The sequence below is a fragment of the Mixophyes fleayi genome, chromosome 3 (assembly GCF_038048845.1).
Source record: "Mixophyes fleayi isolate aMixFle1 chromosome 3, aMixFle1.hap1, whole genome shotgun sequence".
NCBI lineage: Eukaryota > Metazoa > Chordata > Amphibia > Anura > Limnodynastidae > Mixophyes > Mixophyes fleayi.
In genome coordinates this window covers 206,294,823-206,308,156 of record NC_134404.1, presented here as the reverse complement: position 1 = coordinate 206,308,156, position 13,334 = coordinate 206,294,823, and the positions used below count along the sequence as shown (strand labels likewise).

The 13,334-nt window shown below is 40.6% G+C and overlaps 1 protein-coding gene across 1 annotated transcript; it reads right to left on the bottom strand.

The window, feature by feature from the left end:
- Positions 1-2,074: 2,074 nt before the first annotated feature.
- Positions 2,075-10,750, bottom strand: CENPW (centromere protein W). The gene is made up of 3 exons (XM_075203030.1): positions 10,574-10,750; positions 7,085-7,198; positions 2,075-2,433 (listed from the first exon to the last, which is right to left on the bottom strand). The coding sequence occupies exons 1-3, from the start codon at positions 10,661-10,663 to the stop codon at positions 2,407-2,409; spliced, it is 231 nt and encodes a 76-aa protein (XP_075059131.1). The 5' UTR covers positions 10,664-10,750; the 3' UTR covers positions 2,075-2,406.
- Positions 10,751-13,334: the final 2,584 nt, after the last annotated feature.

Genomic DNA, 13,334 nt, shown 5'->3' with positions numbered 1-13,334 from the left:
AGTAGTTCTTTTGTTCCAGGTTTAAGCATTTTAAAACACAATGTTTAAGAAAGTTTATTTCACCATATTTAAAAGTGGCCTTTATTTTCAAATTCCTTCTTATAAACAAAGAGGGTCTTAACCTTATTAGGCAGGGACCTTGATTAAAGGACCACTAATCCAACAAATAACATTTTTCAGATATTAACAACAAATGTAAATACATTGTTCAGCATTCTCCTAAAATTATGCTAAAGCTCTGTTAACAAGTAGTATCTCCACACTTCATTACACACAACTGATGCTCCTCCCAATTCCAGCTGCTTTCTCATGCACGCCACTGCGAGCAGTGTTCATATTCTCCAACTTAAAAAGTTGTGAGGTATGGTGCATTTCTGCAAAGCAAACCTGCCAAGCAGCCAGTTATTCTGTTTAAGCTGTTACTAGGAACTGCTCGCCTAAGGCTGGGTACACACTAGTGTTTTCAGCAGATTATTGGGTCAATCAGACAATAAACGACCGAATGGCCCCATATCACAGTAGTGTGTACTCAGCAAATTCCATCATCTTGGTGATTGAGATTTTTAAACTGAACTAAAAAGCTCTTAAATGATGGAACGATGTTGTTCCAATTCTGCAGTGTGTATGCACTCATGACTGTAATGCATACACACTGCAGACGGCTAATAGAAAAGGGACACACCGATCACTGAGACTCTAGCAAAGAAAATAAGCCAGAAGCTGGCAGCGGGGAGGATGCTGGATATCCAACTTCATCCCGGGACCACCAGAGGAATGAACCTGTCCCTGGGATTGGACTGGATTTACCGCTTGAAGGGACCTAAAGTGTTGAGTGAGGCTGTGGATGTGACCAGGCAGGGAAAACTCAGGCTGATCACCAGAGAAATTTGTAAGCATATCTCAAGCCTGTGTGTCACTCAGCCAGTGTATCTTCAGCTCACATCCCGGAGCCAACTGACTTCAATATTAATCAGGCTGTAGGAACATTTATATGGACAGAGCTGCTACATCAAGCACAGGAGAAAGAATGTGGACACCGGGATGGCAGAGGCAGATGTGGCTGTAGAGTATAGAGCTCATCCAAGGATGTCCAGCTGCATCCCAGACATTTTAACGCCTCGTGTTTTTTTGTAGAGAGGTTTTGTGCAGCGCAGCAATGACACAAACCGCTAGATCTCTTTCTTCTCCAATACAAACTTTCAGTATTAAAGTTATTATTACGATAATTAAGTGATTTGAATAAAAATATCCAGAGCAGCCATGTGTAAGTAATGAGAGCACTATAAAATGTGAATAATGCATCCGGGGTATGTCAGGACAAAGCTTTGTATACAGGGATGGGTATGTAAAGACAACTATGAGGGTACAGGGACAGGGGCAAGTAGATATGGACCAGTATGCAGAGAGAGAAGCAGGTAGATATGGACCAGTATGTGGGAACAGGGGCAGGTAATTCACAGCTACCAGCTCTTGGTGGGGCCAGGCAGCAGAAGGCTCCCAGGAGTGTCCCAGTAACCCAGAGCTAGCCATGTTTAGCCACACAGCAGCTCCCAGGCCAGCAGTAGTCAAGTCAGCGACCATAAGCCATCCCAGTATTTGCCTGGGTATTAACAGAGTGGCAAACTTTTCAACAGATGGGTATGACAGATGAAAAGCACAGATCTGAGGGTAAGTTGTGTACACATGAATCAGCATGCTGCTCAGGACTTTTATCCCCCTCTCCCCCATCATTGGTAAAAATCACCAAAACTATTGTGAAGCAGCCCAACATAGCAAGCTGTTGCACAAAGGTGAAAAACAGCATGATGGCCAATAAGTAAAAACCTTTTACTTATCTCATGTATCTTATTGAACTCAGTAATACACAGCCTTAGCTTTGAAACACAAGAAATTTCCTTGAATTACTTAAGAGGTTTAGAAGTTTTTATTAATAAAAAGAGAAATAACAAACACTTTCATATTTTAGTGTGTCTATCTGTTGGCAATCATCAAATGGTTTCGGTGAGGGGCGGGGGGGGGGGGGGGGGGGGGAATGAGAAGTGCTTAAATGAATCAATAAAACACAGACATAAGCAATGTTTCACAAATACTCCTTTTATGAAGAATCCCTTTATTTTTAAACATGAATGGGTGCAGCTATTTGTTTGGTCAGCTGTTACACAAAATATTCATAACCTGCAACAAAACTGTGTCCCTAATGTACACAAACATTAAAAATTAAACATCACTTATTTGGCCCAACAATAAATACCTTTTTAACAAAGCATCACTACAATATATCTATATCTTTACTTAAGATAAGATACATACAAAGAGTATAAAACGTATTATACAGAAAATAATTATCTTCGATGTGGCTTATGCAACCATCATGGATATATTAAAAAGAATTTCTTCATTAGATTGTTAACCTCTTGACTTTTTCAGGACGATCTGTAAAACAAAATGCAAATATTAGCTAAATACTGATAAAAAAAATAATTATTTTAATCATTTAAGAATAAAGGATTACCCTTTTAGTCAAAGACTATACATGTTTTACACTTTCAAGCCTCACACAAAACACACGCACTAAATTCAGTGTGATTTTCCCATAGATTTTCATGATATTGTCAATTATATGGGCACTATCTTCCCCATTCAAATCTGCTTAAAATATTAAAGGTCAGCCAGGCAGCAGAAGATTTTTGGGTTTTTGGGCTCTTACCTGCAGTCAGAGGCTTTTTAGAGACCTTGGGCAATTTTTTGGTCTGTTTCTACCTAGTGATTTTGATACTCAATGAAAAGTAGATCATCATCATCTATTTATAGTGCCACTAATTCTGCAGTGCTGTACAGAGAACTCCCCCCCCCCCCCCATCAGTCCCTGCTCCATTGGAGTCTACAGTCTAAAACACACACAGGTCAAATTGATAGCAGCCATGTATGTTTTTGGAGTGTGGGAGAAAATCAGAGGACCCAGAGAAAACCCACACAAACACAGAGAGAACATACAAACTCCACACAGATAAGGCCATGGTCGAGAATCGAACTCATGACCCCTGTGAGGCAGAACTATGCACTGTGCAGGGTCCGATACCACACACACTTTTCCTTTATGCTCCCCACTCTAAACATAGGCCTCCAACATATGTGCTGCTTTGCAGTTTAAATTGGTCTATGCTGATTTGAAGGCTGTGGGAAAGTCTGATTGCACATGGTAGGAAATTCCATAAGTGGGGAGCAGCACGGGAGAAGTTTTGTAGGCGGGAGTGAGAGGTGGTTACCAGAGAAAAGACAAGGCGAATGTCAGAAGTAGATCTAAACAGGCAGTAGGGACAGTATTTTGATATGAGATTTGAAATGTATGCAGGGGTAGTGTTGCTGAGGGCTTTGTAGGTAAGGGTGAATAATTTGAATTTGATTCTGGAGGACTCAGGGAGCCAGTGTAGGGATTTGCAAAGTGATGCAGCGAGAGGAAGATCAACCTTGCAGCAGCATTTAGGGTGGATTCAAGTGTGGATGTATGGGTGTCAGGAATGCCAGATAGCAGGAGGTTGCAATAATCAAAACAGGAGATGATGAGAGAATGGATAAGAGTGTTGGTGGCATGTTCAGTACAAAAAGGGCGTATTTCTGGCTATGTTTTTAAGGTGGAGTCTTCATGACTGGGAGAGTCTGGATATGAGGAATAAAGCAGAGGGTGCAGGCAAGCGTGACACCAAGGCAGTGGGCTTGGGAGACTGAGAAAATTGTGGCGTTACTGACAATGAGGGAGATTTGAGGGCAGATGGTGACTGACAGGAGGGAAGATAATAAGCTCTGTTTTGGATATGTTGAGCTTTAGGTTGAGTTGGGACATACATGTGGAGAACACAGAAAGACAGTTGGCTACACAAGATAGTACAGAAAAAGAGGTCAGGGGAAGATAGATTTGGGTGTCATCAGCGTAGAGGTGGTATTGGAGGCAGCATGAGCAAATTAGTGCCCCAAGTGAAGAGGTGTATAATAAAAAAAAGTGGGAGTGGAGGGGAGGATGTGCCAGAGGGAGAAACACTAAAAGGAGCAGTTTGATAGGTAGAAAAGTGAACCAGGAAAGAACCGTCACAAAGGTAAATGGAGTGAAGGGTGTGTAGGAGAAGAGGCTGATCAACAGTTTCAAAAGAAGCAGAGGGGTCCAGGAGAATAGAGTATGGAGAAATGACCCATTCAAATACAAATAAAGTCTACTTGTTCTCCAACAAAATAATTTCCAGATCTAAATAGGTGATACCCAATCTTAACTGGCACCTCTCAGGGACCATAACCATGTTTGTTATTTTTGTACCTAATCAAGGACAGGCTTCTTTTTGCTAATCTATTTAAAGACATCGAGTGAGTTACACAATGCCATCACAAAACAAGAGACAATTTAACTCTAGTCATAAACCCTAAGCTAGACAACCTGCATATCTTCCAGTCCAAGGCAGTGAAACCTGTCAAAAAAACCAAAAACACTTCCACTCACTTCTTGCTCATTTCACAAAGCTTAACCTGCATAACACCTGGCGACTGAAATAAAAACACCAGTTTGAGACTGCAACCAGTTGCAAGTTCCTCACCAAGTATATCTGTGAATCAACATGTTGATATTCTCCCAATCTCTCTATAAACATTGTGAAAAATTCTTTACAATATGAAGAAATCACTTTTGAGAATTAAGTGTAGATATTAAAATGTTTGCAAAATATGTAGCCAACAGATTAAATTATATTTTACAAGTTCTAATACACCCAGGTGATTTTTGTCCCAGGCCATCTGGCTTCAGACAAAATACAAACAATAGATTTAATTTCCTTTATAACACGCAGAGAAGACCTATGATCAAATTTCTTGGCCGTTTATGCTCAGGGTATTTAATGCGATGGGCTTCTCTGGTAAGTTTGTCAAGAGAATTTCTGCCTTGTATCGCTACCCCTCTACTTCTGTTACACTGAATGGTTTAACCTTCTCCCCAATTTGGTATCACAAATGATACGAGACCGGGCTCTCTCTTACTTTTAATGTTTGTGGTGATCATCAAACCCTTTGCATGTAGGATCCAAGCCCAATCAGGTATCCCTGTTGGAATATCAATCACCAGCTATTCTAGGCCAACTTTCCTCTTATTCTAGCGCAAAATAAATCAGACCTGACTAAATGGGAGTGAACATTTTAAATCCTGGATTGTTTCTATTAACCCAGTGAAAATGAACATCCTACATAGACTCCTATTTGTTCCAGACACTCCCAATTCTTGTCCCTCCTTACAGGTTTCAATTCATTTAACACAATAAATTATCCTTCATATGGGCAAATAAACACCCTAGAACTAAAATGTGTATTCTACAACTCTCGCCATAGGACAGGAGCCTAGATATTCCTAACTTCAAATACTACTGTCTGGCTGTGTATCACACTCAATGAGTCTAGTGATGTGCTCCAAAGACTCCTAAAATATGGACCACAATTGAGACAAACTCGATCAAAGTTGGGTACATCTTCCTCAAGTGGCTCCCAAGATACCTTCGCCCCAAATCAGCAGAACACCCAATAATTACTCTTTCCATCAATTTGGGGACATGCAGATAAAACCTGTTGGCCCAGGCCCCATCCCCTCGAATCTCAACATTCGAAGATCTACAGTCTAAAACAGGGATATACCACCACTAGTCTAATAGCCCCTGGATGGCGAGTGGCCTTATATAGTTGCATGATCTCGTTTGAGATCAAACATTTCTAGACCTTGCAAAGGTAGAATCAAAATGTGCTTTTCCAAATAAGATTTTCTACCAATACCTCCAACTAAGGCAGTTTCATAATACAGTTAAGCTTCACCTAAACAGTCTTTTAGACAATTGACTGACTGACTTCAACAAGCCACTATGAAAGGCTTAATGTCAGCTCTATAGAATTAACTTGTCAAACCTGAAGTCTCATCAAAAGACCATCATGAACAAGGTTAGGAGGGGATTTGGGGAAGACCTAGATGAAGACTGATATGAAATTAGAGAGAATGGCCAATATGGCTAGCAGTTCGCTTTGCATCAAAATCAAGGAAAATGTCTAGAAACTTTTGTTACATTGATACAACATCCCAGCAAGGATACACTATTGGGTCCTATTCATTAAGGAAAGGCAAAAAATGAGTTTTAAACTTGGCAAAAACATGTTACAATGCAAGGAGTGCAAATTAATTTCCTATTCTGCAAATAAGTTAAATACTGGCTGTTTTTTTTCATGCAGCATACAAATACTTGATAGCTTATTTGTTCATTTACATCCCCCTCCAATGCAACATGGTTTTGCAAAGGTGCAAAGTTACTCATTATTTTTGCTTTACTTTCTCCATGAAATCAGGCCCATTGTGACAGGTTGTAGCAGACAGGTAGGGGAGGACTGAAGACCTCCAACAGCCCAAAGCAGGCATGCAATTCTCAATAGAATTTGGTACAAGTCCCAAATGGAATTCATGACACCTCATTCTATAGGACACGGGCAGATCACTAGGTAGGCTGCCCACAATACTCTTCCTTTAACTCTGGATAGACCCCCAGCTCTCCTCTCCCTGAACCTTCACACATTCTTTCCCCATCTGTCAATATTCCCCTTTTGCTTTGTATTATTTTCAAGATGGTAATTTTTACATAACACAACATGTAGTATCCTTTCATTCATGTCCGCACTCACTTTTGTGGAATCTCAGTATTATGTTCTGCTCACAATTCAGATACATTGTCATGTATTGAATATGTTGACCAGTTAAAGAAATTAAAATAAATAAATGTAATCCTGGAACACAATTCATTCTAGAAATGCGCGCCCCCCCCCCCCCCCCTTGCTGGCAGCTGAAGCACAATACCATTAACAGATTCATGCAATTCAGCCCCCTTTCTGCAATGTGCGGATCACACCAGGCATAGTATACAGGGTTGGAATTAACACACATTAATTTTGTTAGAAAGGGATTACTATTCGATTTTATTTTTTTTATTGTTTAAGTGTTTTATCAAAGCACTGAACTGAGAAAAGCTGGATGGAAAAAAAAAAAAAAGGCCAGTCTACCAGCTAAAAAGAATAGTCATACCTTTGCTACTGCTCTGATATGTGCAGGTTTTATTACAGAACATTTATCCTCAATTGCTTTTAAACGAGCTTCTGTTGCAAGTCTCTTGAGAAACAGCACACAGTTTAAATAAACCTAAAGAAAAGGAAAAGTATAGCTTTAGAAATAATGTTAAAATGTTTCCAGCAAAGTAATTAATATTTGAAACCTTTGTTCAATCAAGTTGAGCATCTGGTTTACATGGGGCCTAGTAAGAGCAAACAATGGCACATTGCAGGCGACCATATATTCAGGCAACCCTGAATGACATTTGACCCAATCAGATGTTCATCAGGACTGCTGGGTGTTTTGAGTTCACATGTAGTAGTTTGAGGCCATTTTTGCTTAAATCTACTAAACTGTACATCTAAATTGCTGCATGCATGCGCAGCTTAAATACACAGGTGCTTTCTGCACCTATGAATTTTAGGCAGTGTTTTAGTACTAGTTTGACAGGAAAATCCTCACTCAGTTATCTGGTCAGGAAAAGCATCACTCAGTTATCTGGTCAGGAAAAGCATCACTCAGTTATCTGGTCAGGAAAAGCATCACTCAGTTATCTGGTCAGGAAAAGCATCACTCAGTTATCTGGTCAGGAAAAGCATCACTCAGTTATCTGGTCAGGAAAAGCATCACTCAGTTATCTGGTCAGGAAAAGCATCACTCAGTTATCTGGTCAGGAAAAGCATCACTCAGTTATCTGGTCAGGAAAAGCATCACTCAGTTATCTGGTCAGGAAAAGCATCACTCAGTTATCTGGTCAGGAAAAGCATCACTCAGTTATCTGGTCAGGAAAAGCATCACTCAGTTATCTGGTCAGGAAAAGCATCACTCAGTTATCTGGTCAGGAAAAGCATCACTCAGTTATCTGGTCAGGAAAAGCATCACTCAGTTATCTGGTCAGGAAAAGCATCACTCAGTTATCTGGTCAGGAAAAGCATCACTCAGTTATCTGGTCAGGAAAAGCATCACTCAGTTATCTGGTCAGGAAAAGCATCACTCAGTTATCTGGTCAGGAAAAGCATCACTCAGTTATCTGGTCAGGAAAAGCATCACTCAGTTATCTGGTCAGGAAAAGCATCACTCAGTTATCTGGTCAGGAAAAGCATCACTCAGTTATCTGGTCAGGAAAAGCATCACTCAGTTATCTGGTCAGGAAAAGCATCACTCAGTTATCTGGTCAGGAAAAGCATCACTCAGTTATCTGGTCAGGAAAAGCATCACTCAGTTATCTGGTCAGGAAAAGCATCACTCAGTTATCTGGTCAGGAAAAGCATCACTCAGTTATCTGGTCAGGAAAAGCATCACTCAGTTATCTGGTCAGGAAAAGCATCACTCAGTTATCTGGTCAGGAAAAGCATCACTCAGTTATCTGGTCAGGAAAAGCATCACTCAGTTATCTGGTCAGGAAAAGCATCACTCAGTTATCTGGTCAGGAAAAGCATCACTCAGTTATCTGGTCAGGAAAAGCATCACTCAGTTATCTGGTCAGGAAAAGCATCACTCAGTTATCTGGTCAGGAAAAGCATCACTCAGTTATCTGGTCAGGAAAAGCATCACTCAGTTATCTGGTCAGGAAAAGCATCACTCAGTTATCTGGTCAGGAAAAGCATCACTCAGTTATCTGGTCAGGAAAAGCATCACTCAGTTATCTGGTCAGGAAAAGCATCACTCAGTTATCTGGTCAGGAAAAGCATCACTCAGTTATCTGGTCAGGAAAAGCATCACTCAGTTATCTGGTCAGGAAAAGCATCACTCAGTTATCTGGTCAGGAAAAGCATCACTCAGTTATCTGGTCAGGAAAAGCATCACTCAGTTATCTGGTCAGGAAAAGCATCACTCAGTTATCTGGTCAGGAAAAGCATCACTCAGTTATCTGGTCAGGAAAAGCATCACTCAGTTATCTGGTCAGGAAAAGCATCACTCAGTTATCTGGTCAGGAAAAGGATCACTCAGTTATCTGGTCAGGAAAAGGATCACTCAGTTATCTGGTCAGGAAAAGGATCACTCAGTTATCTGGTCAGGAAAAGGATCACTCAGTTATCTGGTCAGGAAAAGCATCACTCAGTTAGGTCCTATTAGCACCACAGGTGCCAACATTACAATCCACATAGTAATCTATTGATCTCTATTTTGAGGACTGTCCAGTCTGAGATCAAATGTAGGGCAACAGGTAGATCTTTAGTTTGATTTAGGTTACCTCAATCAATGATAAACTAGCTATAAGTTTGATATTTTTATTTAGTTTAACCAATTGCTATTGTTTGTAGCTCTCAAAGCAGATTAGCTGATCGCTGGGCATTACCTGGAAATTTTAAGTAATGAGTTGCCACAATAATAGTTACTACTATTGGGACTAGACTGGGTTCAGGGCAGCTCACATCAGTTTGATATGACTCATCAAGGTTATATAAAGGCAGCATGTGATTCCCTCAGTAAGCTGTGATCCACACTGCCATTGTACTAACGCAAGTAAGGAAGAGTAAATGGAGGATGGCCCCTCATAATTAACTGAAATCACTTTGGCAGTAACAAAAAAAGGTTTGGGGACTAATTATAGTAGTAATAGCTGAAGCAACCCCTCTGCACTGAGCCAAGAAAGGAGTAAATGGAGGGTGGCCACCCATAACAGAACTGAAATCAAGCATATAATATTATTACTATTATTATTAACAATAATCCCCTCATAATATGGCATTACTGGCCAGTAATGCCCTGGCTATGTTAAAGTCCCTCTGCTTCATCTTGGTCCTTCGACTGATAATTTTCATTATTGGTCAAATTTTGTAGATTTTTTACTAAAATACAGAAAGCGTTAACAGTCTCGATGCAATGTTTAAGAAGAAATAAGTTACAAACAATGCTGTTGACATCTAACATTGTTAAGAATGCTCTTAAATCTGAATCTCAAGTCTAAATATATATAGGAGATTGCCAAACAATATGCTCCATGATTTAATTATCTCTAAAGTGACAAAACACATATTCACAAACAATAAAGCTGACTTGGAGATTAGAAAATGAGAGATATCACAGGGAACAGACAAAATAGGACTTTTATCAAATCAAAAGTACATTAAAAAGGAGGATGTGGCTTGTGATGGAATTGTAAAAAGCCTAATGGTTTTACTTGAAAGCAAGGTGTCCTGCACAGCTGCACTGTGCTACAAACCCCCTAACTAAAATGAAAAGTCCCCAAAAATGTATTTCTAGTCCAAAGAGGAAGATAATGTTCTGGTTTATAGGACATAGAAGAAACTCCTGGATCATCAGCACCTAGAATACACAATAGGTAAGTTGTCAATTGTCCTACAGGATTTTGCTTAACTTGACATATACCCTCCTTGTCCCATCGGATTATAACAGTATTGACCCCTCTGCCTATAACACTGCAGGGATACTACAAATATGGCACTTCACAGGCAAAACACTACAGCTACCCACTGACTACCGGATACACCGCGTCCTCACCAGCAAGTCTACGTTGGCATCTAGACGGAGCTCGGGCAGCCGCTTCTTGATCGCGGATTTGACGGCCGCCCGGGGAACCGAGCGCACCATCCTGCTCAGTACACGGATATATCTTCGGTTTCCTATTTGAACCAGCCGGGATCGATATATGACGTCGAAGTGGGACGCGGATTAATGACGTGTTGAAGGCAGAGCTGAGGGGGGCGGGGCCAATATCATGTGACTTACTGTCTGTAGAGCAGGGAATACCCAGACCAGGTGGCATCACTTACTGTCTATTGATGTGGGCGGATAAGTAACAGTCGTCAGATTACTAGATGTGGAATATATGAAACAATGACTGGATTCATTCGAACATTTAGGATATATTCTGCGTGTTACTTATTAGAAGTATTGTTGGGTTATATGAAAATGATATGGGAAAAAGCAAAATTAAAACTGTGAACTGTGTTTCTGTCAGTCTCAGTAGTGCCTTCACTTTTTCTGTGTTTTCCATGCACATCAAACATACAGAAAATGCAGGTTATATTCCTTAAACAATATTTACCAACCATCCTGTGACTTGTTCTGTGGTGTTCTCTTAATGCGGCTCATTTTGAGACAAGTTTAAATTACATTTAATTGAAAACATTTTTAACCTCAGAACTCTTTCATAAATGTACCTTATATTGTACAGATTAAGGGAGAATACAGATTTACTTAAGGAGGGATTCAGTTACCCCCAGAATACCGCCACGGTAAACTTATTACCCTTAATAATGTTAACACCAATTTCGCCACAAGCAAAAAGCCGGCATTGAAATTACCGTATTAATGGTAATAGTGCGCAGGCCGAGTTACTTTTGAAAGTAAAGCAGCCAACTGAATTCCTCCCTTAATGTGCTGAAATTGTTTAGAGCATGCCACCATTTCTTCACAACCACCATATAATTTGCAAACTAGATTGCATCCCTCCCAACATTTAGAATCCCGAAAGCGAGGCAAAATAAGCCCTGCTCGATCTGCCCACTAATGGACATTTGGGGTAAAATCCCACCCACTTCCCCTACGTTTTTTGTTAACTCCCATCCCTTCTGCAGCCCACAAATCAGCATGTCCTGTCAAAATCAGGATAGTTTGGAGGTATGGTAATGTGTGATGCAGCCCCCATAATTTCAGCATCCAATTCAGCCCCAACATTAATGAATGAGTTTACTCAGGATACAGCATCATATACCCGGTACATAAAAATAATACAATTTTACCACTGTTTAATACAAAAGTCATCTGACCAAAATTTATTGTACTGCACTTGGCTGCTTCTCCAGGTATCTCCAGCAGTCAACCAGAGCTAAATGAGCTTAAGCTGGGTACACACTACATGTTTTTCGTCCAATAATCGCCTCAACCAGCCAACATACGACTTATGACCACTCGTTCGAAAGTCAAGTCAGTGTGTGCAGTGACACGATGGTCGAAAGTCTTCCCAAATGGTCGAATGTCACCTCACTTGGTCAAATAATTTCGAATCACTTTTCCATCGTGTAGTGTGTACAAATTTTCGATTGATCCACAATAATCCTCCGATACTTCCTCGAGCTGGGGCTCCGTTGCAGAGGCGGATCTAGACAATTGCTCTACCCGGGGCGATTTTAGGGGGGGCGATTTAGGCCCAGCCCCTTTCTGATTTCTAAGGCTGCCGGCGGCTGCAAAGTATGTGCTAGTCCGCTCGGCAGTGGCAGTGTGCTGCCCCGCTGCTCTGATTGTGTTTAAAACACAATCAGAGCAGTCGGGCAGCATACTGTCACTGCCGAACGGACCTGCACAGTGTGCAGCTGTCGGCATCAAGCCCCTGCTAGGGGGGGCGATTGCCCCGATCGCCAACCCCCCCATGGATCCGCCACTGCTCCGTTGGGGGCATGTGTATGGAAATTTCAAATGCCTGTACCTGTCCCACGTGGTGCAGTGTATGCACATCACTGACTTGTTAATTAGATGATTGTAACGGAATAGCAATAGCAGTAGTCTACAGTGTCCATGCATTGTACTAGAATACACACGTTTTTTGTGTTTCGTATACATGTGTATTGTACCTGTCTGGTTGCAGACCATTGTACTTGTCTAAAGCACGTGTGTTATGTAATCCTTTACATCTATAATGGCAAATTATTCATATTTACCCTTTCTAAACTCATACCTTTATAAACTAATAAACTTTATAAACTATTTACCTTTATTAGCTAATATTTGTAACATACTCAGAGTAAACTACACAGTGTTAATGCAACAGTTTTATTGCAGAAAAATTTTCAAAAATATTTAGTGCAGAATAATAAAAGTTAGAAAAATAGTACTACACTTTAAAGGTGCTAGTGATTTGTGGAAGAACTTTTTCAAATAGCATACACATTTCAGCAAAATTCTTCTCAAGCTTTTTAATTTTTTCTTGACGTCACCAACGTTGCAACCAGTCTTTGCTCTGGTGCTATGGGTCTCCTTAAATGAGTATTCTCCCTCTGGCTAAGAGGGTTTACAAGTTGGAGCAGTTCCTGAAAATTGGCTTCATTCATGCGCAGGAAATTCCTAAAGTCATCTGGGTTGTTGTCCCGTATCTCCTGTAGCAGGGGCATAATAGAGAATGTGTCTCTCCTCTTGAACTAATCTATGCTCCAATAAGATCTAGTGTTTCTCCTTCTTTCTCTTCGGTTCTGTATCTGCAGTCTTCTTGCCACAGCAAGAAGGAAAAGTGCAGTTGCTTGTTGTTCTTGTACTGTATCCTGTC